Source organism: Lissotriton helveticus, chromosome 1_1, assembly GCF_964261635.1.
Source record: "Lissotriton helveticus chromosome 1_1, aLisHel1.1, whole genome shotgun sequence".
In the NCBI taxonomy this organism is placed as follows: Eukaryota; Metazoa; Chordata; class Amphibia; order Caudata; family Salamandridae; genus Lissotriton; species Lissotriton helveticus.
Window position 1 is genome coordinate 2,127,405,339 of NC_136057.1, and position 23,857 is coordinate 2,127,429,195.

Sequence of the window (23,857 nt, forward strand, 5' to 3'; positions counted from 1 at the left end):
CCCCCCCACCCACCCCCACCCCCCACCTCCATCATCCTCCCCCCCCCCCCCTTCCCCCTCACATCCACCTCACCCCCCCCCCCCCCCCCCACCCACCCCACTCACCCATCACCCTCCCTCACCCACCCCTCCCCCACCCTCACCCACCCCCTCCCACCCCTCCCCCACCCACCCCTCCCTCACCCTCCCACACCCTCACCCCTCACCCACCTCCCCCTCACCCTCCCCACCCCCACCCTCACTCACCCCACCCCTCACCCTCACTCACCCTCACCCTCACCCCTCACCCTCACTCACCCTCAACCCCTCACCCTCACCGCTCACCCCTCACACCCCTCCCCCTCACCCCCTCACCCTCACTCACCCTCACCCCTCACCCTCCACCCTCACCCTCACCCTCACCCCTCACCCCTCACCCTCACTCCCCTCACCCTCCCCCTCACCCCCTCACCCACCCCCTCACCCTCACCCCCTCACCCTCACCCTCACCCTCAACCCCTCACCCTCACTCACCCTCAACCCCTCACCCTCACCCTCACTCACCCTCACCCCTCACTCACCCTCAACCCCTCACCCTCAACCCCTCACCCACACTCACCCTCAACCCCTCACCCTCACTCACCCTCAACCCCTCACCCTCCCTCACCCTCAACCCCTCACCCTCACCCTCACTCACCCTCACAACACATATTGTGTTACAATAGGTGTCACATTTGCGAAAGATAAAACTATTGGCATTGTAAATAACAAAGCTATTAATTTCGCTATTTTCAAAACAAGCACATAAATAAAAAATGTGTCCTTTACAATACCAATAGCTCAAACTTTCCTAATGCGAGACCTATTGCATTGCTGTGCTTCTCTCCCCTGCTGCACTCTCCTGCTCTCTAGAGATGTGGCCTAACGACCAGAGCTGCCATCTAAGTCACGTAAATACAAAACATGTTGCATTCCAAATGCTATAGGTGTCACATTCGCGAAACTTATAACTATTGGCATTGTAAATGACAAAGCCATCAATTTAGCAATTTTAAAAACCATCAAATAAATAAAATATGTCATTTACAAGACCAATAACTCCAACTTTTCTAATGCGAGACCTATTGCATTTCCAATGCTTGTTGAAAACTAGACACCCAGGAAAATCCAGGATGGGGTGACTTGACTGCCTCTCACCAGGTTCTATTACCCAGAATCCCTTGCAAACCTAAAAAAAGTCAAAAAAACTAATTTTCCTCACATTTCTGGGGTAGAAAGTTCTGGAATCTGCGGTGGATCCACAAATTTCCAACCACTCAGCGTTCCCCAAAGTCTTCTGAGAAAAGTGGTACCTCACTTGTGTGATGGTCTGACCCAGATGGAATGGGGTCACAACCTATGGTAAATAATATGCCCTGGTGTGAAGCACCACCTTGTCCTGAAAGGACATAAATAAGGAGGTAAGCTGGATAACAACTGTAACTCACTCACCCTCCGGGCCGATGTAATCGCCACTAAGAAGGCTGTTTTGATGGTCAACAGCCGGAGGGGACAATTGTGCAAAGGCTCAAAAGGAGCACACACCAAATACATGAGGACCAAATTAAGGTCCCATTGTGGCATAATAAAGGTCGTGGGGGAAACAAGTGAACCAGCCCTTTTAGAAATCTATTTATAAAAGGAGATTTAAAAGGAAAAGGTTGGTCTGGCAGCCTCAATAAAGCAGACAGAGCAGAAAGATAACCCATAAGAGTTCCCAAAGCAGAGCCTTGCTGGGCAATGATCAGAATGAATAAAAGTACAGTGGAAAGAGAAGCAGAAAGAGGGACAATAGACCTTTCTGTACAGTATAATACAAGATTTCTGCCAACGACAAGCATATAACGACTTAGTGGAGGGCTGCCTGGCCGCCAGAATAACATCACAAACTTTGGGAGGAAGGTCAATGTGAGAAGTTAGCCTGGCATATGATGTCCACTAGTTCTAGTGGGCACCTTGCCCCAGTCTAATCAACCCTTATTGAAGGTGGTTGTAAAGTCAACCTTTTAGAAAGCTATCCTAGTGGTAGCATGGACCGGCAGTTATTAGGCTAAGACTTTAGAGAGCGTATTAAGCAAGTTGTTTTACCAATTATAATCCCTTGAGTACCGAATGAAATGACACCACACAAGGTATATATCAAATATATATGTATTTATTCTAAACAAAAACCCTCTGCACTCTTTATGAGGTCAGAGGTAAAAATACAATACAAGTCACTGAGTTAATATACAATAAGTTGCTCAGTATACGTTATGCCCTAGGGGCCTCACAAACCATATACTAAAATAGTGGTATAAGAACCACGAGAGAATTAGAAAGCAGGCCTGGGGCCTGTGGAATCACTGGGGCTACTCTAAACAACCAAAGGCTAGGAAGTAGGAGGCCCACGGGATACGCGTGCAGTGTCTAAACACAGCCGCGGGTTACCATTGACTTTCTATAGGAAAAGTAGAAGTTACAAATATACAATTTAAGGACACTTCCGGATGGATTACGATGGAACCCTTTTAAACTAGCACACTTTGAGAGTCAAGACCCACGGGAGCACCGGAGTACTCGTGTTAACTCACCCAGGGAAGCCGGGTGCATAGGTGTCTTTTCGTGTCGGGTTTCGTCATCGTTTTCAATGGAGAGCTGCCAAGAAGTGTTGCGGCGACCAGAGGAAAAGTGTCTGGGTGGAGCCAAGGGTGGATCGAAGATCTGAAGAACCTGAGAGCAGAAGGGATAGAGTCTGGGTCACTTGCCAGTGACCAGGGCGGCGATAGAAAGATGCCACCGGATGTCGGGTGATTTCAGGAAAAGATGTGAAGTTTGTCTCTTCAGCCACGAGGACCAGGAGGCGTTGACGATGACCAGGAGCTGGATTCGAGCTGTCCATAAAAAGGCCCTAGTTGGCTGCTGTGTCGGTATCTGGACTGGACCCAACAAGCCTTGGCAAATGCAAACCACGCAGGATGTCGAGATTGGCTTCGGTACAGACCAGCAAGGTCTGAGGAACTTCTCCTTTGTAGGGAAGTTGGAACAAGCCAGAGCAACCAGGAAAGCAAGTTAGATGCATAGGAAAGTCTTCAGGGGGCTCACTAGCAAACGGGCTAGGAACTGCAAAGATGCATCAAGCTGAAATGCAAAAGCAAGGCCCATGGGTCATTCGTGGAGTGGGGGCCTCTGAGCTTTGGTGCAAATTGTGCTCGAGTCTGGGGCTTCAAGCACCCCAATGCACAACTTCAAGTTACCTCATGAAGTGAGTGCAGCTTGCAAAATGCAGGATGGTCAGAAGTTCTGGTCCCACGTCTCTCGTGTCCACCACGGGGCTTAGCTTTGCTGTAAGCGAAGGTTGGGGTCAGATATGTCTGGAAGTCTGTGTCCTGTGTCGCAGATTCTTCAGGATCCGGCAGGAGCCTCGAAAATGCAGACCGGCAAAGTTGCTGTTGGTGCCTGTTTGAACAGGGTGGTCACTCCTTGACCACAAGGGAGATGTCTTCCGTCTTTCAGTCGATATGGAATGTCGAAGGTTCAGGATTTATGTTTCAGAGTTTCGTCCAGGGGAATCTAAAGTCCTAGTGACTGGGCTCCTATACTTATACTAAGTTTAGGGGCTGGACTACCCTTAAGGTCCCTCCTATGGGTGGACCTGGAAAGGGGGTGGTTACACCCCTTTCCCTTTGTCCAGTTTCACGCCAGAGCTGGGGCAGAGTGCCCCAGCAACCGGTTTGAACTGGGAAATGCATGGAGCACCTAGTGTGCTCCAGGCAGTGTCTGGAAAGCATTCACTGAATGCAGCCCTCCCTGTCCCAATACACAAAAGCCTGTCTGGGGAGGTGCTGGCACCTCCCTAGACAGGAAACCTATTGTCCAGGCCTCCCCTGCCGGAGTTTCGTCCAGCAACAGGAGGTCAGAATCGTGTCTGTGGCAGCAGCATCCATTTTGTGATGCTGAGGCTCTGTTTAACTTTAACCGGGTAAACTAGTAACTACATGTCTTCTCCCTCTAGAAGGGTGGAATGCTACCCCTGCCGCCAGGACTGGTGGGGGGGTAGTATTCTAAAGTGTTTGACACCTTCCACGACATGTTTTGATGAAGCCAAACCAAAGTTAGAATTAACCGCAAGGATTATAATGCACTTAAGAGTATATGGTATGGCTATATCATGGAACAGCTATAAGGAGATGGTTCCGAAAGCTGCAGAGGGCTCAGATCATGCTAGGGCACCTTCTCACATAAAATCAAACTCTCTTCCTCCAGGATTGTTAAGGCCTGCCATAGGAGTGACTTATAGGTAAATAAGTGTCTATATGTATATATATAGATATAGTTGTACTATATCTAAGTAAGGGGCGATTACACCACCTTACCCAGGCTGTATGAACAGACCTGTGGTGTCAGTTTGGAAAGCAAACCAGGGGTGGCCCAATACATGCTGCAGCCCCTAGTAGGCCTAAGGTGCACCTATGCCCTGTGTACCTATGGTACACTATACAGGGGCTCACAAGGGTGACCCCGTAACCAATCTGGTATGTACCTAAAGTAGATGGTATCAATTTTGAGAGAGAACAGCTGGGCTGTGGGCCTGATTAGCAGGTCCTAGCCACACTGAAGTCGAAAAACCAGAGAATCACAGCAAAAAGTGGGGGTAACCATAGGATGCAGAGCCTACTCTCCTACAGTCAAAAGCCATCAACTGCCGCCGCTCAATCTCCATGCATTGAGGCGCAGAGTTGACAGGTTTGGGTGGAGAACCCTCCCTGCTGCTGCGACAGAAGATCCTCCCGAAAGGGCTGTCTGATCGGAGGATCGAAACTCATGCTCAGAAGCTCGGGATACAAGACTCTCATTGCCCAGTCAGTGCCACAAGGATGATTTGGGCCTGGTCGCTCCTGATCTTCTTCAGAACCTTGGGCAGGAGTGGTATGGGCGGAAAGACATACAACAAGCCTGAGCTCCACGAGCGATAGTCGCCTTGGAAACTCCAGCGCGCAGTAATGCTGACATTGCGTGTTCTCTTCGGAGGCGAACAAATCTAACCAAGGTTCTCCCCACTGTTGAAAGAGACCTTCTACCACCTTCGACTGAAAACAACATTTGTGATCCGCTAGGCATCGACAGCTGAGATCGTCTGCTCTGGCATTTAGAGAACCCGTCAGGGGTTGAACCACCAGGGTTATGCCCTGATGTTCCAGCCACATCCAGAGATGCGTGGCCTCTTGACAAAGGGTCCATGACCCCACCCCACCTTGCTTGTTGCAGTACCACTTGGCAGTGGTTGTGTGTGTGAACACCTGCACCAACTTCCCCTTGACAGAGGGAAGAAATGCTTTCAATGCCAAGAGAATCGCTCGAAGCTCCAACACATTTATGTGGAGCCCCGTCTCCGCCGGAGACCGGTGACCCCTGATCTCCATCTCTACCAAGTGGCCGCAGCATCCCAGAAGTGACGCATCCGTCATGATTGTGAAATCTGGTTGGGGAAGGGAGAGAGGTCTGCCTTTGACCCAATCTCGGTTCGTTAACCACCACTGAAGACCCTTCGCAGTTCCTTCTGAGACCTTAACCAAGTCGGTAAGATTTCCCTGATGCTGTGCCCATTGTATCTTCAAGTCCTACGGCAGCACCCGCATATGCCATCTTGCGTGTCTTACCAACAGGATGCAGGAGGCCATGAGGCCCAACAGCTTCAGATTCAACTTCACCGAAATCCAGGATAGAGGCTGAAATATCGGAATCATAACCTAAATATCCTGGACTCGCTGCTCAGGAGGATAAGCCCGAAACTGCACTGTGTCCAGAACAGCTCAGATGAAATGGAGCGTCAGAGAAGGAGTCAGGTGTGACTTCGGCACGTTTATAGAGAACCCCAGCGAATGCAGGAGGGCTGCCGAAGTCTGAAGGTGGGAGACGACTGCCTGGGGCCAGGATGCCTTCAACAGCCAGTCAACGAGGTAGGGGAAGACTGAAACCCCTAACCTGCGCAGCTGAGCCGCAACCACCGTCATCACCTTGGTGAACACCCGAGGGGCACTGGTATGGCCGAAGGGGAGCACAGTAAACTGAAAGTGCTTGTGACCTATCTTGAACCATAGGTAACGCCTGTGACCCTGCAGGTTGGGAATGTGAAAATAGGCATCCCGCAGGTCCAACGCTACAATCCTGTCTCCTTGGTCTAAGGCAGACAAGCCTCCCTCATAGCCCTCAGCACTTTCTTCCTTCAAATACCACGTCACGCTGCACTTTACTCTCGTTGCGGGGCCAAGGCACTCTGCACTTTCCCTCACTCTGGGCCTAGTCACGCTGCACTTTTTACATGCCGCGTCACGGAGAAGAGAGGACTTCAATTCCCACAAGGCTTATTGCCAGGAGGCGCTACCGTCATCAGTTCGTGCCTGGAGGCGCATAAGAACAGCCCAGGGCTCCAGCGGCAGGGGATGCCCTCATAGCACTCAGCACTTTCTTCCTCCAGAGACCAAGGCATGCCACACTTTACTCCCATTGGGGGGGCCAAGGCACGCTGCACTTTCCCTTGCTGGAGGCTAAGTCACACTGCACTTTTTACACGCCGCATCCCAGAGAGGAGAGGACTTCAATTCCCACAAGGCTTAGCGCCAGGAGGCGCTACGTTCATCCCTTCATGCCCACGCCCAGAGGCGCATAACAACAGTCCAGGGCTCCCGCGGTGGCAGGACGCACGCGGGCGTGCCTGGGCAAAGCCCAGGCCAAGGGTGGGCCCGTCCGAGCCCCTCAGAGACCGAAGGAGACTGGGCTGGGCCATACCATTGTCCATTCACCTTGCATTGTTTCGTGACGATTATCACTGTTCCTTCTCTAAGGTATCGTGAAACTAATGTATTTTAACTGAACTGAGGGTCTGTATATTTATTTATTTATTACATTTGTAAGGCGCGACAGCTAACCAAAAAGGGTTTCCCGGCGCTTTATCGTGCCAGGGTTCAGAATAAGAAGGCCTAAGTCCATAACAGGGCAAGGGGTTGTAGGGACATTGGATGTCTTTTTATTAAGGGCTGAATCGGCTTTTATACATGTGATATAATTCACTGACTGGAGACTATCCCTAGAACCCCAAAGTTCCATTAATCGAACTGTATCCTCTGTATCCTCCACCACTGTGTTACCATCTAACAATGGAGATATTTTTTCACACGTTAACATATCAGACTCCATGGCCTCAGGCCCCAAAATCACATATGTGGTAATTTAACAGTAATTGGGTTAAGCATTAGCAGAAGACATGTCATATTTAGAGACTATCTTGCCCGTTTTACGGAATCCATTTTGTATTTCTATCGGCCATTTTGTATGCCACGTGCTCTGTCCTACCTTCCTGTCAACTGCTCTTGAAATCTGCCTAGAGACAAGATATGTTTAGTCTCCTCTACTTTGCACATGCTCAGAAGAGCATACAGCTGTCCCTAGCATGTAACTGTCAGGATGTGTTTACTCCAACTAGCTAACTGTCCTCCCACGTGTCGACTGTGCATTTTCTGTATGACCTTGTATGTGCCTAAGAACAGCAGCTTGTACTTGTACTGCCTTCTTTTGAGCCCCTGTGTGGGTATAAAAGGACCCAGCTCCTTCCAGTCAGTGTGCTATCTCATACTATACCGAAGGGTGTTGTGTGAATGTAGTTCCACCTCATGAGGTTTAATAAACTCTGTCTTTTCTATTCCAGTTTCTGTGCCAACTTCTTGCTATTGGTCTAAGGACTCTGAGCAGAGAAGGGCAAATCCCTTGCACTAGTAGGCCTGGCTGGGGCTTGCTACGACACATATGCCTCAGAGATCGCTGAGAAACCACTTAGGCCTAATGTTATTACCAAGAGTCAGAAAACAAAGATAGCACATGGGTACAGCCTCGCACCGCCACCCAAGAAAAGGAAAGGGCAGCACACCCATAAGCAAAGTCAGCTTTTGCTAAAACATCCAGGACGTAAAGTTGACTCACCCGACAGTGAGCCCAACCAGGGACCGATTTCGGCATCAAAAGGTGGCGCTATAGCGGAAACATCACATACTCTGGCGAAAGAAGATCTTCTGGGAAAGCTAGAGTTAATGTTATCAGCCCTACTGGACCCAATTGTGCAAAAGCTAACTCAAATTGAAGCTAGGTTAGCCAATTTTGAAAAATCCATGACTAGTACCCCTTTAATATCCTCCGATAACTGTCGGAGTAGGGGTGAGGTCACTTCTATAAATAATCAAACTGAGAACTTTGAAATAAATAGGGGTCTGTCTCAGTCTAACTTCCCATTAAGGACCTGTAATACTGCACCTAAAGCTAGTAATTTGGCACAGAATGACATTTCATCTGCTTCACCAAATAACATTGAGACCCCAATTGTCCCGGGTGGGTCAAGCTGGGGACATGCTTTTCCACGCACGGCTCAAATAGGCACCTTAATGGTAGGGATGACTATACTCAACCCGAGAGAACCCAGTTTTTAAGCACTCTGAGGGGCCAGTCTACTGATCAAAGGGTCCATTTCAGTCCAACCACTAACTTACATCTACTTCCTGAAGTAACCTCGTACACTGTGGTGCTGGCCAACGCTCCAACCTCATTGCCCAGCAATAATGAGCACTGGTTATCATTGAGGAACAAATCCCTTCATTTTCTTAGTGCAAGGACTGGGATAACCAATTCACTTTCAGAATTTAAGATGGCATGAAGGATTGGCTGGGTTGGAAGGTCTAGAAAGTCACTAGCTGGGTACCGTGTTGTGTTGTCATACAGGTCCCCAGGTTTGGCACAGTCAACATTAGAAAGGGTTGGTAATTGGCCCGTTAGGGCAAATGAGATAGCCATACTACCCCTAGGGTAATTTTACTCAACATCCAGACATCTATGGTATACTGCAGAGGAAGAGAGGTTTAGTCAGGGTAGTCAGCTAAATTACACAATTCTAATAAGTAACAACTTTGATATCTTAAATACATTAGAATATATGGATTGACTGGCATCTCGGAGTTATTGTTTAAGATGTGAAGTCGAGCGACTTGGGTATTCTGGAGACACAGTGTTAAGGCTGGATAATAGATCCCTACCAATAACAGAGCAGGAAAATGCCATGCCACTTATGGCCTCTATAGAGAAGGAAGCCCAGGTCATTGGCCTTACTCCTCGGGGTCAGGCCCCTCCGCTTGAACTATCTAATAATTAGGCTATGGCCCAGTCACAGTTCTGTTATGGTGACTGTAAGCCCCACAATTTGGTGGTAGCCAGACTCCCTTGTATGAATGTAAGTTCTGGCTGTAGCCTTGTATCCTGGAACATATCAGGTCTACGCTCTAAGATTAATAATCCCCAATGGTCTAATTTTCTATTAAAACATTTTTCAGGTGCCATAATAGACGTGTGATTGAGACATTTGCTATTTTGCACAGTAGATTGAATTGCCTGCATTTTTATGTACCGATGATTTTAGCCGCATTATTTTAAAGCATTTTATTTTAAAACGCACTTACTGCCTACCTAGATCCTCCAGTCACCCGCAGTCCTGTCCGCCCGCTCCCCGTTCCACCATGGGTTTTCCCGCTTGATGTGGAGGGAGTGAAGGCGGGACAGTGACATTCTTCCGGGGTAGAGGTCGGGGGCGGGAACGCTGCCTGATCAACATAAAAGCCGGCAATGTGTACAACGCGCAGCGGGCGCGCCGGCGGCGCGCCAAAGGCAAGCCCGTCTGCGACGCCCCGGGACCAGGGGCCACCCCCCCTGCCCCAAACTCAATTTTAGCCACATATTCACGGAGTGAGCTGTTCTCCCTAAGACCCATGGGGAACCAACATTGCAATCTCCTGAACCCGGAGTACCTCACGCCCCAATGCAACGATTGCAAATTCTCCTTCTCCCACTCAGCGTTAGGAATAACCGGCGAGAACGCCTGGTTTGAAAAAGGTACGATTAAGACAAATGGTAATGCTACTAGACACTTCACATTCATTACCATAAACTGCAGATCCCTTTCGAAACACAAGGAGGATATTTTTAACTTAATAATGGATGTTGAACCGGACGCTTTGTTTTTGACTGAAACTTGGCTAAATGCCAGTTCGGGTCCTCATATTGCTACAGCCCTACCATCAAACTATACCCTAGTCAGAAGGGATAGGGTGAATCAAACTGGGGGAGGCATAGGAATCATTTTCAAAAGAGAATACTCGTGTAAATGGGAAGATCTAACGCTAGCCAATTGTGAAGCCTGTCTTTTTAAACTTGCTCTATCACCACAAATCACTTTTACGGGAATCTTGATATATCGCCCTCCTGGAGCCGCCGGAGATTGGTTGGCAGCCTTCCCTGAATACATCACCCCTTTGCTATTAGAAGCATCCATCTTCACGATATTAGGAGATTTTAATTTGCACTTCGAGGACCGTACATGCCCCATGGTTCTGAACTTCCTAGCCGATTTAGAAGCCCTCAATGTACATCTATGCAATACAGGCCCCACTCATACAGCGGGCCATTAATTAGACCCGATTTTTGCAAACTTTGAGGGCCTTACATGTGAGCCCGCATTACCTGTACCGTGGTCCGACCACTATCTGACCACATTTAACATCAGGCTACCAGATAATAAAGCTGTGAGCAGGCCAGAGAACTCTTATTTCAGAAACTGGAAAAAAACTGAATATAGAGGACTTGAATTCCCAGCTAAAAAATTCTAGGCCCAATCTAAACTTAGATGACCTTAAAGTAAGAGATCAGGATAAAATTACACACTGGTTAGCCAAAGCTGTAGAGACAGTTATCCCACTCGCAAGGAATAAACGGAAATCCGGTAGACCCCCAGTCCTGTGGTTCTCCGAAAGGCTAAAAATAGAAAAAAGCAAATGTAAAAAACTTGAGAGACAATGGAGGAAAAACTACGATGTGGACAATAAGGAAACTTACAAACAAGCCTTGAAGGCCTAGCATCTGTTATGTAAAATAACTAAAGGTGATTTTACCAAAAGTACCATTTTAAAGGCACAAAACAACTCCGGAACCTTATTTAAGGTTCTAAAGGATTTAGCGGGTGCCGCACACCAACCAGAACCTCCAACGCTGTCTACATCACAATGTAATGGCCTCACGCAATATTTTAATGACAAAAAAGCTAACATTTACTCATCCCTCAGTAGAGATGAGGTCGCTAACCCCTCCCCTACTATAATCCCGAGATCCAGGGAGATGATAGACACTTTTGGGAATCAACTGACAATCTGGCAACCCTTAGACCAGCACACAGTTGTAGAAACTCTCAATAGCATTAAGTCGGGCTCCCCTAATGATCCCATACCAGCAGGTATCTTTAAACAACTAGATCCCGACATATTAAATGTCATTAGATTACTGCTAAATGCCTCATTAGGGGAAGCGATACTGCCAGCCGAATGGAAGCACGCAATGGTAGTACCGCTATTGAAAAAAGCAAACGGCGACCCAGACATACTTTCTAATTTTAGACTGGTATCACTTCTCCCCTTATTTTCAAAAATTTTAGAAAAACATGTAAACAAGCAATTGGCGGAATATATCACCACCAACAAGCTACTACATCCCTCTCAGTCGGGTTTTAGAGCTGGGCACTCGACCGAATCCACCCTACTAGGAGTTACGGAAGCTATCCATCAAAAGTTAGACAATGGGGGCACGGTGGCACTCATTCTTTTAGACTTGAGTGCCGCCTTTGACACTATATCCCATGAAACGTTACTGGAAACCCTAGAGGGAATAGGGGTAAGTGGCACAGCATTGAGGTGGCTAGAAAATTTCTTAGCAGACAGATCATATCAGGTATTCTCCAAAAATAACATCTCCAATATTATAACTTCCCCTCATGGAGTTCCACAGGGGTCAATCCTGAGCCCGCTTTTATTTAATATTTATATCACCCCTCTAGCGAGCATAGCGGAAATATTTGGTCTTACAATCTTTTCATACGCAGACGATACACAACTGGTGTTCTCCTTGTCATCAACTGATAAAAAGAGTCCCTCCTCTCTCCGCTCTGGATTACAGAGCATGGCGCAATGGATGCACTCCAAGAAATTAAAATGAAATGGAGACAAAACCGAACTGCTTATATTCGGTGAACAAAAAGATCTATGGGGACCAGTTAATTGGGCTACTGAAATGGGGCCTCCCCCGACGGCAGTTCCATCAGCTCGTAATCTAGGAGTAATAATAGATGACAAACTGACAATGCGTGCTCAGGCCGCTAAAACAGCTTCAGTCTGATTCGCCATTCTCAAATGGCTGAGAAAAATTTTATGGCAACTTCCTGAAGGGGCGCAAAGAACGGTAGTTCCGGCCTTGATTGGTTCAAGGCTGGACTATGGTAACATTTTGTTCTTGGGTGCCAACAAAGAAATTACACGCCGATTACAGGTCGTCCAAAACGCGGCAGCCAGGATACTTCTCCATCTACCTAGGCGGGCACATGTATCGGAACATCTACGTAAACTACATTGGCTCAAGATGGGCAACAGAGCTAAATTTAAAGCTTTATGTTTTATGTTCAAAATAAACATAGGAGAAGCACCAGCATACCTTTGCAATCTGGTCCATAAATACATCCAGACTCGTAATCTCCGATCAATCTATCAGGAGAGGTTTGTTGTCCCAAGATTCAAACGAGCACGATTAGGAGGACGCTCCTTTGGATACTTGGCGCCAGTGCTGTGGAACTCTATCCCGCTTACACTGCGCCTAGAGCCCAACTATATAAAATTTAGGAAAGGTATCAAGGCATGGCTTTTCAACCAAGAATGAAAACTAGTAACTTATGACCCCCTGGAATGTTTGGATCCAAGGCGCCGGGAAACCCTCAGGGTAGCTTTTGCGCCATACAAATGGAATAAATAAATAAATAAATAAATGAATAAATAAATAAACACAATATTCTATGTTTTCAGGAAACGTGGCTGAAGGAATCACTGCATATAAATGGTTTTAAAACATTTGATACTCATGCTGTAGGGGGTTTACATGGTAGAGCCAAATGTGGGCTCTGCAAGTACATATCTAACAAGCTAAACATGAATAAGATTGAGCCTTATCATGAGTCCCCCTATTATCAAATACTTATATTGCACTCCCATGTTTCTTACTGCATTGTACTAGTTAATTTCTATAACAATATTACCTTAGATAGCTTTTCTACTGTGGTTAATAAACTGGGTAATGAACAAAAAACCCTGTGCAATGTAAATGCTAATGACAAGATGTTAATATTTTCCGGCGATTTTAACTGTGCATTGTGCCCTTATGAGGATGATATAATATGTGGTTTTAAAGTTGAAAAAGTTATAAGTAACCCCCACTTTTGCCATTCTAGCTCAAGGGAGCTGTTCAATGAATTGTTTTTTAACCTGGGCCTAGGATTTGCAAATTAATTATGTGCTAGACCTGCTCCTATGCCACAGACCCTTAATGGCAGAGGCCTATGTTCGACAATAGATTATATATTGTTGTCAAACACACATGCATTTAGGCTGCATTCTTTTACAGTTGATGTCAATCCGCTGAGCGATAACTTTTCTCTATGTATATCGATATTACTTCCTACTAGTAAATCGGGAAGGAATTAACAGATTGATCAGGCTCTAGCAAATGTAAAAATTGACAAAGTTAACGGATACACTCTCCGCTGGAATATGGTGGACCCAATGTGGTTGTAAAACAACTGGTTACTAAATATAGACCGGCCTTTGACACCTGTCTGAGCGAGTTAGCACCTCCCGGGAGCATTCTATCCTCCTTTCAAGTAATAGTAGGTGCGGTAAGGAAAGTGTTATTTAAACAAGGTGGAAAAAAGATTGTTCCTCAGCGGTGGTTTGACACGATGTGCATCCGAGTATCAGTCGGTTCAATCTACATTTCATTTAGTTTTATTCTGCAAATTTTACAAGGAGTTAAGAAAGGTGTGGATAGTTCCACTTATAAAAGTTTGGGGGCTGAGGCAATGGCATCTGGTATTTATTAGGGGTGGACTGAATTTGCTAAATTGCCTTTTGCAAAATTCCACGAAACCGCAAAAAAATCTCTGTGAACACGCGGAATTTCGGGTGCTCGCGGGCAATTCGGGGGCGGGACTTCTTTGCGAGTTCACATGCCTCTTGCAGCAATCCCCGTGTAGTTCCTGGAACCAGGAGGCTGCTTTCCCCTCATCTGCTGCAAGGAGGGGAGAGTGAATAGCAGTAGAGTAGAGTAGAGTGCACACAGCCCCCGCTCGTAGGGGGTAAATCAAATGCAAAAAGCTTTCCCAGTGGGAGCTCTGCGCCACCCTACACGTATATCCATGAGGAGAGGAGAGGTGTCATGGTGTTTTGTCTCCCAAGTCGTTTGGCAGCCAGTGACAGGGAACAGATGCCCTCACGGGATGTCATTGCCCTCGATATATTCCATACATTCCTACTGTGACTCGCGGCATATTTACACATGTATACAAGGGTACAGCTGTGGTAACTACACTCTTAACACTGCACCACTAGGGTGACCAACTGGCATTGGTGCAAATTCAGGACGGTGAGGGTAAAAATTCAGGACAAAGGGTCAAAATTCAGGACACAAATTCAGGACAGGAGGTCAAAATTCAGGACAAACCTTCAGGACAATAGGTACGTTTTACAGACACATCAGAGGTCGCGCAATAGTATAAAATTAAGCCCAGCCATTTCCAAACATATTCAACCATTTGCAAACCTATCCATCATGTATCCTTCCATCTATCATTTCACTCATCCATCCCTTCATCCATCCTTTCACTCATCCATCCATTATCCATCCATCCACCCTTTCACCCTATCCATCTGTACACTTATCCATCCACTCTTCATCCCATCCATCCATTCACTCATCCATCCAGCCATTTACCCTTTCACCAATCCAGCCATCCTTTCACTTACTAATCCTTCCACCCATCCACTCTTTTTAGTCATCATCCATCCTCCCTTTCTCTCTCCATCGACCCTTTCACTTAGCCATCCTTCCTTCCATCCATCCATCCACCCACCCACCCATCCATCTACTCATTCACTCATGAATCCATCCATTGACCCTATCACTCATCCATCTATCATTTCACTCCTTCACACATCTATTCATCCTTTTGTCCATCTACCCTCCCTTTTACTCACACATCCATCCTTACATCCACCCTTTCACTCATACGTTCATTCATTCACCCTTGCACTTATCAATCCATCAATCCATCCATCATTTCACTCATCCACCCACCCACCCACCATCCACCCAACCATCCACCCACCCACCATCCACCCACTCATCCATCTTTTCACCCACCCACCCACCATCCAATCCACTCATCCATCCTTTCACCCACCCACCATCCACCCACCCACTCATCCATCCTTTCACCCACCCACTCATAATCCATCCATCCATCCATCCTTCCCCTCATCCATCATCCAGCTACCCTTTCACCCATACATCCAGCTATTTACATTTTCTCTCATCCATCCTTCCCCTCACTCATCAATCCATCCATCCTCTCTCATTATCCATTTATTCAATTTTTCATTCATCCATTAACCCTATCACTAATTCATCAAGCCATCCACCCATCCCATTCACTTACTTACTCGCCCACCTTTCCATATTAATTTGAGCTGAGCCCTTTTGAGAAGAGGCCCATCAAGAACTCCACCCTTGCTGCAGGGGCCGTTCCAGGACTGGGACAGAAGCCACCCAGGGCGGAGACAGGATCCACCACAGGGGGGGGGACAAGAGCCATCACAGGCGGGGGTGGACTGGAGCCACAACATGTTGGGACAGGAGCCATCACAGGCGGGGGGGGTGGACTGGAGCCACCACATGGGGGGACAGGAGCCATCACTGAGGGGATTGCAGGAGCCATCACAGGAGAGGGAACAGGATCCACCAGGGTGGGCACAGGGGTGGGCATGCAGTATTCTAGTATCATCTTGGGCTCCTTGCCCCCTCCTGCACAAGACAACGAAGACAGGCTCTCTGTCCAAAATGCCATCACCCACTGTGATGTACAGTACTTACAGGAGATACTCTAAGAGAACTGGTTTAACTGATTGTCCTCCATATTTTGTTAATCAGTGTGGGTGCGATTGTGCCATTTCTTTATTTTATTACATTATAGACTGCATGTTTGAAGAACCAAGGTTTGCTTACAATTTAGTGACAGTAATTAAGCTCTGCCTTGGTGTAATCGGGGCGGTTCTAGGATGTTTGGGGCCCTGGGTAGAAATGGAATGTGTGAAGCCCCTCTAAATTGCCGAGACATGACACATTCAGGGCTGTTTGGATCTGAATAGATGTCACTGCTCCTGAAGTTGCAGCCCCTCCCTCTCAATCACCTTCGAAGCACCTCCTAACAGCTCATCACGGGCTGAAGGTGTGAGGGTTGCCATCCCGCTGTGACGCTCCAATGCTGCCGGGTGTCTGAGCTTCGGAACAGCATCAGAGTCAAGAAGGGAGGTGGGTGGAAGCTGTGCCGGGTTAAAATTACGGACAAATGGCGTCCGTTAAAGAATCCTTCACGGACAACGGACAGACAGCCAAAATTACGGACTGTCCGTGAAATTTACGGACGGTTGGTCACCCTATGCCCCACTCGCTGCACTTTGCAAGATGCAGGGATATTTTAATGCCCAAATAAGGTGGGCAACAGTCAAGGCCCCGACTTGCAACCCCCTCGCCCCCTCCCGGAAAGTGAACTTTGTGTCTGTTTGACCTCTGTCTGTTTTATTAGCCTTATCTTATCTATCACTCCCTCCCTCCCTGCCTGCCTATGCTTCCGGTGCTGTCTCTCTACCCAGTGGCATTGGAAGGATTTCTGGAGTCTCCGAGCCAAGTACCACACACAGATCAGTGGTTTGCGTTTTTTCGGCTCGTTATGGGAGATACATCAAATGTTTTCAGTCATCGCACGTGCCGTTGCAATGCTTGTGCCCCATGCACCGGAGCTAATTAAAGACGTCTTTACGAATACCCATGATGCAGCGCTCCCTTCATGTGCGCAGCTCGACTATATATTCTGAATATAGTAAACACCGAAGATGCGGTTCATCTTCCACGAATGTCTATGCGCTATGCACTGGAGCTCTATGTCGCAGCAATGTGGAGAAGTGTGGCTCAATGGTTAGAACGGCAGACCCTGATGCAGAGGTCTGGCCCAGCACCAGGGTTCAATTCCTGCCTCTGCGGGTCTTGGGCTCAATTTCCTCGGACCTGATAATTCTCTCCTCAGTGCCTAATCTAACCATGGGTCCCACTCTGCAACTCTGGGCAATAGCTTGCTTAATCTCCACAATGGCCCCAACAGCGCTGGGATGCCTGGCTTCACCTTGGGGGTGCCCAGGAGTGGATACTTCACAGGGAACAGCCGGGAAGGGTTCCATAGCGGTATGCGTACAGCGCCTAGAGGCCTCAGGGTATAAGTGCGCTATACAAGTACGAAGTTTGCAGTTTTACAATGCAGCTTGGGGGGATGGGGTATGGGAGGGTGCGGGCGGGGTGCAGAGGCAGAGCAAGGCTATGCCGCATTTGTTGGCTTTTTGGAAACAGAATATGATTGAGTTTAAAGAGGCAGCGTTATTAGAAACCCATTCTTAGCGCTATTACTAAGATTATTGTGAATGAATAGCTCTATTTCTAAAAGTGAGGTAATCATACCCTCGCTATGAATTCCGCCCCTATTCCGTGACTGTTTTAAAAACTGGTACCAAGACAGTAAGTACCGCTCTGCCAAGTTATTTCTAAAATTAGATGGTTTCAAAACTTTCCACGGTACAAATATTGCTGTGAAATACAAAACAGCCCTGATTTGTATCCTAGTAGCACAAATAGAACAACAAAACAACACGCAACCAAATCATTAATGTACTCACCTGCAATTGCTTGCGTTGCTGGGTAAGGGGATGTTGGGACAGTAAAGTCCACCACATGTTTAAAGACCTGCACCCCTGCGCAGAGTGCCGAACTGTACTGTATGTTTTCTCATCCATGAAAACAGTCCGCCTCAAGCAAGATGGATATTTGACTGCATGTGCAATACAATTCCGTGAATTCCGCGAATGCAAAAATTGCCGACATTTCGGAAGTTCCGTGAGCAGGACGGAATTTGCCGTACACCACTAGTATTTATTAAGCTCCAGTTTTTAGAAAATCAGCATGTAACCTGGAGGATATCCATATTCTTGAAAAAAAGTGTTTTGTCAAAGGAAGAGTATTGTGATATAGGGGGCGAAATTCTTAAGATGCACTGTCTTTTTAATATGCTTCGTTTTTATTAACCCATATTATACATCAAATTTGAATGGTTATTTTTGTGTAAATTCTTGTGTAGAACTTTTGCATATTTTTTGTGCTTTTATGATTTTTAAAAAATGCAATAGAAATAAAGCTTTCTTGACTGACTGACAAGACTTGAGCCAATGTGAGCATTTTGAATTTCTCCTTTTTGAGGAAGAGATTGACGGGCCGAAGATCCAAAATGTGCTGAAGACCCTTTTTCTTCTTTGGAATCAGAAAGTAGCTGGAATAACAGCCACTGCCTACTTCTGAAACTGGAACCCTTTCTATAGCTCCTTTGGCCAAAAGAGCCGTAACTTCCTCTTTGAGCAGTTTTAAGTGATCCTCTGCCAGCCGGTCTTGACCTGGCAGAATAGTAGGAGGAAAAGAAAGGAAAGGAAGAGACTAGCCCTCCTGGACGATCTGCAAGACCAACTTGTCTGTTGTTATAGATCTCCAGCGGGTGAGATGATGATGAATTCTCCCATCCACGGCGAAGTGTGGTCCTACAGAATCAGCCTAGAAGTGCTGGAGGCTGTGGCGGGCGACTTCTGACCTCCATATCGAGGACAGGATCTACCGCATCGACGTCCATGCGCAACTTGGGAAGTCCATGTGGGACGTGGCTAAGATAGGGCTGATGTGGCTGAAACCCTGTGCTAGGTTTAGACCAAGTTCCAAGTGCCTCATTAAAGGGCAAAAGGGGTTCAGAGGTGGAAGCCCCAGGTTGAAGCACTTCGGTCAAGAGATTAGTCCTGACCTGCACCGAGGGCTAATCCAGTCCAAGGACCTCAGTTGCCCTTTTAGCCACCATGGCATAGGATGCCCCCTTCTCCGTAGCCACTGTAAGTAGAGAGAGCATGCCAGAGTCTCGGGAAGTATCCAGACCACTGGCTTCCCCAAGTTCCCCATATCAGTCCATTGTCTCCTCAGAGACAGCCTGGTTCTCTAGAGGGTCTCCAGACACCTCCCATTCCTCTCCTGAGCCTAGCACCTGCACTAAGTGCTCAGGCGACAACATAGAACCCCTGGGTTCTGTCGACATCGGAATCGGCATCGGACGACGCTGTTCCGGCTCTGTGTCGTCGGGGATGAGGATGGGGCTTGCTCCACCAACAGCCGCCGGCGACGCAGCTAGTACCAACTTCAGGTTTGCCGTGGAGGAAGGTGCAAAGTTGACTCTGGCTCCGGCTCTGTAGAACCATGCCTAGAGCGTCGGTGCTCCTTACCTCTCTCGACGACAGGCTCCAGTTGAGGTGAAGTCGAAATCTGCTTGGTCTCCTTCTTGTGCCTCTTCCCCGAGCATCCAGATGACCTCCAATGGGAGGAAGAGGAGTTAGGGCTCCGAGAGCAAATCCACAACCTCCTCAGGGATCGTGAACTCCTTGGAGACTCGCGCGACGGTGTTGACTGCCGGGCTGCGAGCAACTTCAATGCTCGCTCACTCAAGGGCTTCGGAGCCATCGCCTGGCAGTCTGAACACAACATCGAATCGTGGTCATGTTCAAGACACCACCTACAAACGTGGTGGGGATCGGTAACTGATATCGTGCGGGAACAAGTTCCGCACGGTTTAAAACCTGTATTCCTACCCGACATCCCTCGCACATGAAGTCTTGAAAAATTTTGACAAAAGTCGAGAAAAAGCCTGCCAAAAACCAGCTGAGGGGTAGCTTTTCCCAGATTGGCGCTTAACTTTGCGCGGAAAGAAAAGAACTGACGTCTGTGTGCCTGAGTGGCACCTATGTAGGCACCGCAGCATCATAACAGGCGCTACCGATGTCATCGACGACACGTGGTGCTGAATGGAGCCACCCGACTTCGCACGCAAGTGGTATTGCACAGCAAATGTTTTAAATCAAAGGTAAGGAATCTGCAGCAAGAAGTCTCTATCAGATTATGGTTCTTAAAGGCTGCTGCACCCATTGTGCCACCCTAAGGGACCCCTCACAAAGATCACACAAACTGCCATTGCAGCCTGTTGGTCTTGGTGCAAAGAAAGAGTCAACATGGCACACATCCCTGTGTGCTATGCCAGCAAAACACTGCATGTGGTATAGGTAAGTCACCCCTACAGCAGGCCTTACCGTCTAAAGGCAGGGGGCACTTTACCCATGTGTGGTCATATTTGCATAAGTAGATGTGTCCCCATGATATCTAAGTTCACCTTTAGAGATTACGAATGCACAGCAAAGCCATGACATGGGCTGGACACTTGTAATTATTAGTTCCCTAGCTACATGATGGCTTCAATGTAATCCAAGGTGTTTGGTACTAAACACCTCATCTTTATAAACCTACACTGATGTCAGTCCTGGATATATTAATAAATGTACCCAGAGAGCACGTTAGATGAGCCCCCTGAAAACCTACTGACTGCTAGTGTGTTGACTGACCCGTCTCGACCAGCCAGACACCATAGACAGGTTTCTGACCTCCTGAGGTAAGAGTCTTCACTCTCGGAGGCGAGGAACAGAGCATGTAGAATGTACATACCAGGGCGGGAAACTTCAAAGGCCTAACGCCTTTGTTATGTGACCCAGCCTCTACAGATAGTGGAGATGCCAACCCCCCTGTCCTGATCACACTTTTTGGTGGCAAGATAGGCAGGACAATTTGTAAGAATAGGAGGTGTGCCCACATTCAACCAGCACCACCCCTAGGGCAGGCTAGCTGGGGTGGACCCCAATTTTCTAATTTCTACATCTTGTTTTGGCAGGAATTAGCATTCTAGGGTCAGGATTATGTCCACTTTCCACTGGAAGTGGTCTAATAGAGGGTGAAGACACCATAAAGGTAGGCATCTCATTGGTTACTTCCCATAACGCTTCTAAATTGAGTATTTAGGTGGCACCCCTGAACCCAAGAACTGAGATTCGACGAATCACGAGAAGATGAAAAAGAGTAACTGCCTGGCAAGAACTGCAGCAGGCCTGTGACTTTGGACGCCATCCTCAGCCATCTCTCAACAATCACGACAGAGTGACTCGTCCTGTTCGCTGGAGATCTACTAAAGCATTGTGTAGCCTGCCAGCACTTAAGACATTGCCTAAAGTCTCCTTTGGAGTAGAGGAGCTACTCCTGTGCAGTCCACAGGCACTGACAAGCAGAGTCCAGTGCACCGCCTTGCATCTCCCCCATCCGACCGATGCCGCAGATGAGCAGGAACAGGAACGAGTGCTTTGGAAGTTCAACTCTAAATTCCCACCGAGTCTGAAGACACCAGGACCAACCGGAGTCATGTAGCACCAACTTCCAGGGCACCGGGTTCCCTGTACCACTCACCACCAGTGACAGTCCAGCCCAGGTTCTCACTGCGCAAGGACCAATCAGCCGTCAAGGGATGCAGCACCACTGATACACTCTTTGAGAATGGCCCAGCTTCTTTGATTCTCCTCTGTCAGCTGTTTGTCCCTGACTGTAAGGTGCATCTTTGTGTACCCAGCCCTGCCAACCAAACTAATGTGCCCCCCTTGATGTAAGACCTCTTGCAACCCAAAGCCCCCGTATGGGAGCCCTCTGACTTGCTATCAAATCCCCTGTGCAGCCTGTTTTAGGTCGCCTCCCTTCACCACAGCATACCAGCTAACAGCTTCCCCAGCACCCCACTCCCGGTAGAATCCCAGGCGGTTGTCAAAGAACTGCTGGTAGTACTTTGGACCTTGGCCCTACAACTCAGAACCCTGAAGGTGAACCCCTGAAAGCGACTGTACCTACCTTTTTGCATCTTCGGCTTTTCCTACCATTGGATTGCATAGTGCATAAAATGGCACAAGTTTAAACATTTACTTGCTTGTGACTATTGCTATCGAAGATGGTACTTACCTTAGAATTAAATTCTTGGTTTTAAAACATATATATATATATATAAAGAAGTGTTATTTTTCAAATTTGGTCTCGGATTTATTCTTTGACTGTGTGTCTCATGTACTGCTCACCTACACTACCACAAAAGGGAGCGTTAGTATTATCTACTTTTGCCTCTGTAAACCATTTGGGGACCCACTGGACTCTCTACACAGTGTACTTCATTTTTGTACACTATATAGCGACCCAGCTTCCTACTGGGTGGTCAGAAATACTGTCTGCAGAATACAATGAATACTAATTAAACCAAGGAAGCACTGGTGTTTTCCTTCAACTTATATAGCAGAGGGAATCATACAAGACATGCATCAGTACTATTTCCATTAAGACAAAGTCGTTTCCAATTTGTTTTGTGAGGCTATTTCAACAGAAGGGGAATTTGAGGAGCAATGTATTAATTAGAAGCCCATTTTAATGAACCCTTTTGGTGACATTTTGTTATTTCAGACAGTAACAGCGGTATACAAAAGTACCTGAGCGAGTGTTAAAAGTTGACAAAGATGTAAAGCTTTCAGCCTTTAATAATTTCTCATCTTCAAAATCATCCCAAACGTCTTCTCCCAGGTCAAATGTCACATTAAAGGCTCCTGATGATCTTGAGCCTTTTTTATCAGCATCAGTCAAGTTTGTCATAAAAGAACTGCAAGAATGTATATTTAATGGTGGCGTCTGATAATGTTTTTGGGTTGATACAATAGAAGGTTTCCAAATAGAAAAATCTGAAACAAAGAAAAACAAGAAAAAGCTAGTGAAAATATTACACAAGCATTGGCAAAGCCAACGGACCTGGCCTTGCCAGAAGTTTATTTAATGTGAATGCATTCAAAGTAGGCATTGTGGTCATTGTTGTACACCCTGAACATTTACAGATGTAGAATATCAGGACTGCTATAGAACAATGCTTCCCAAACATTTTTGAACCATGACCATATTTTTAGAGCAACAAACATTTGCAACCCAACTAGCTTTAATCGACTTGAGGGGGGCAATTTTTTTATTTAACTACAGCATCGTGTGGTAGCGCACTATAATTTACAGACCGCACACTTTCCTTCAAATAACCACAACATTTACATAGAAATACAGTTTTACAAGTGAAACTATGTTGCACACAAATGATAGTGTGGAAATCGTGTTTAATTGAATGTCTGTGCATCACCAAGTAGAGTATCTTAATTTGTTTTGATCCTATTAAAATCTTTGCTTCCATCATCCTTCAGAATCACATTGAAAAACTTACCTCATTTTTACTTTCATAACTGCTGAATGTATATAGTTCATTTACAGCTATTTACATTTGTTGAGTTACAAAAAAATTACATTCTATATATTTTTTTCGATATTTTCCTTTCACTCCCTGTACCTAAGCAAAGATTGTCACATAATTCACTTTATTTTTATTCCTCTGACTGCATTAGAGAGAGGATTTTGTTAATACCAATCATTGAAAAAAACATAAGCAGCAGTTTGTCCGAAGACATAGCCCGACATTTGACCTCTGTTAAGATTTCGAGACATCTTGTATATACTTTAGCATATACTTCTTTGTGGGCTTACTGATTTTCATTGGTTTGTTTTGGTGTCCTTTGAAAATCCGTGCTTGGTAGTAGTCAATCTTTCCTATGTATCCCTCCTTTTCAATCCAAGGAGCAGTGCCCCAGTGCATGTACCCTTCTACTTGTCTCATTGT

At 46.8% G+C, this 23,857-nt stretch overlaps 1 protein-coding gene across 9 annotated transcripts in view; it reads right to left on the bottom strand.

Moving 5' to 3' along the window:
- HFM1 (helicase for meiosis 1) overlaps nucleotides 1–23,857 on the bottom strand; it is a 4,349,684-nt gene that overhangs the window by 376,374 nt on the left and 3,949,453 nt on the right. For all 9 annotated transcript variants that reach the window (XM_078646278.1, XM_078646275.1, XM_078646244.1 and 6 more), the window contains one exon: nucleotides 22,641–22,886. In XM_078646278.1, coding sequence (XP_078502404.1) covers nucleotides 22,641–22,886 — 246 coding nt within the window. The remainder of the gene's footprint in view (nucleotides 1–22,640; nucleotides 22,887–23,857) is intronic.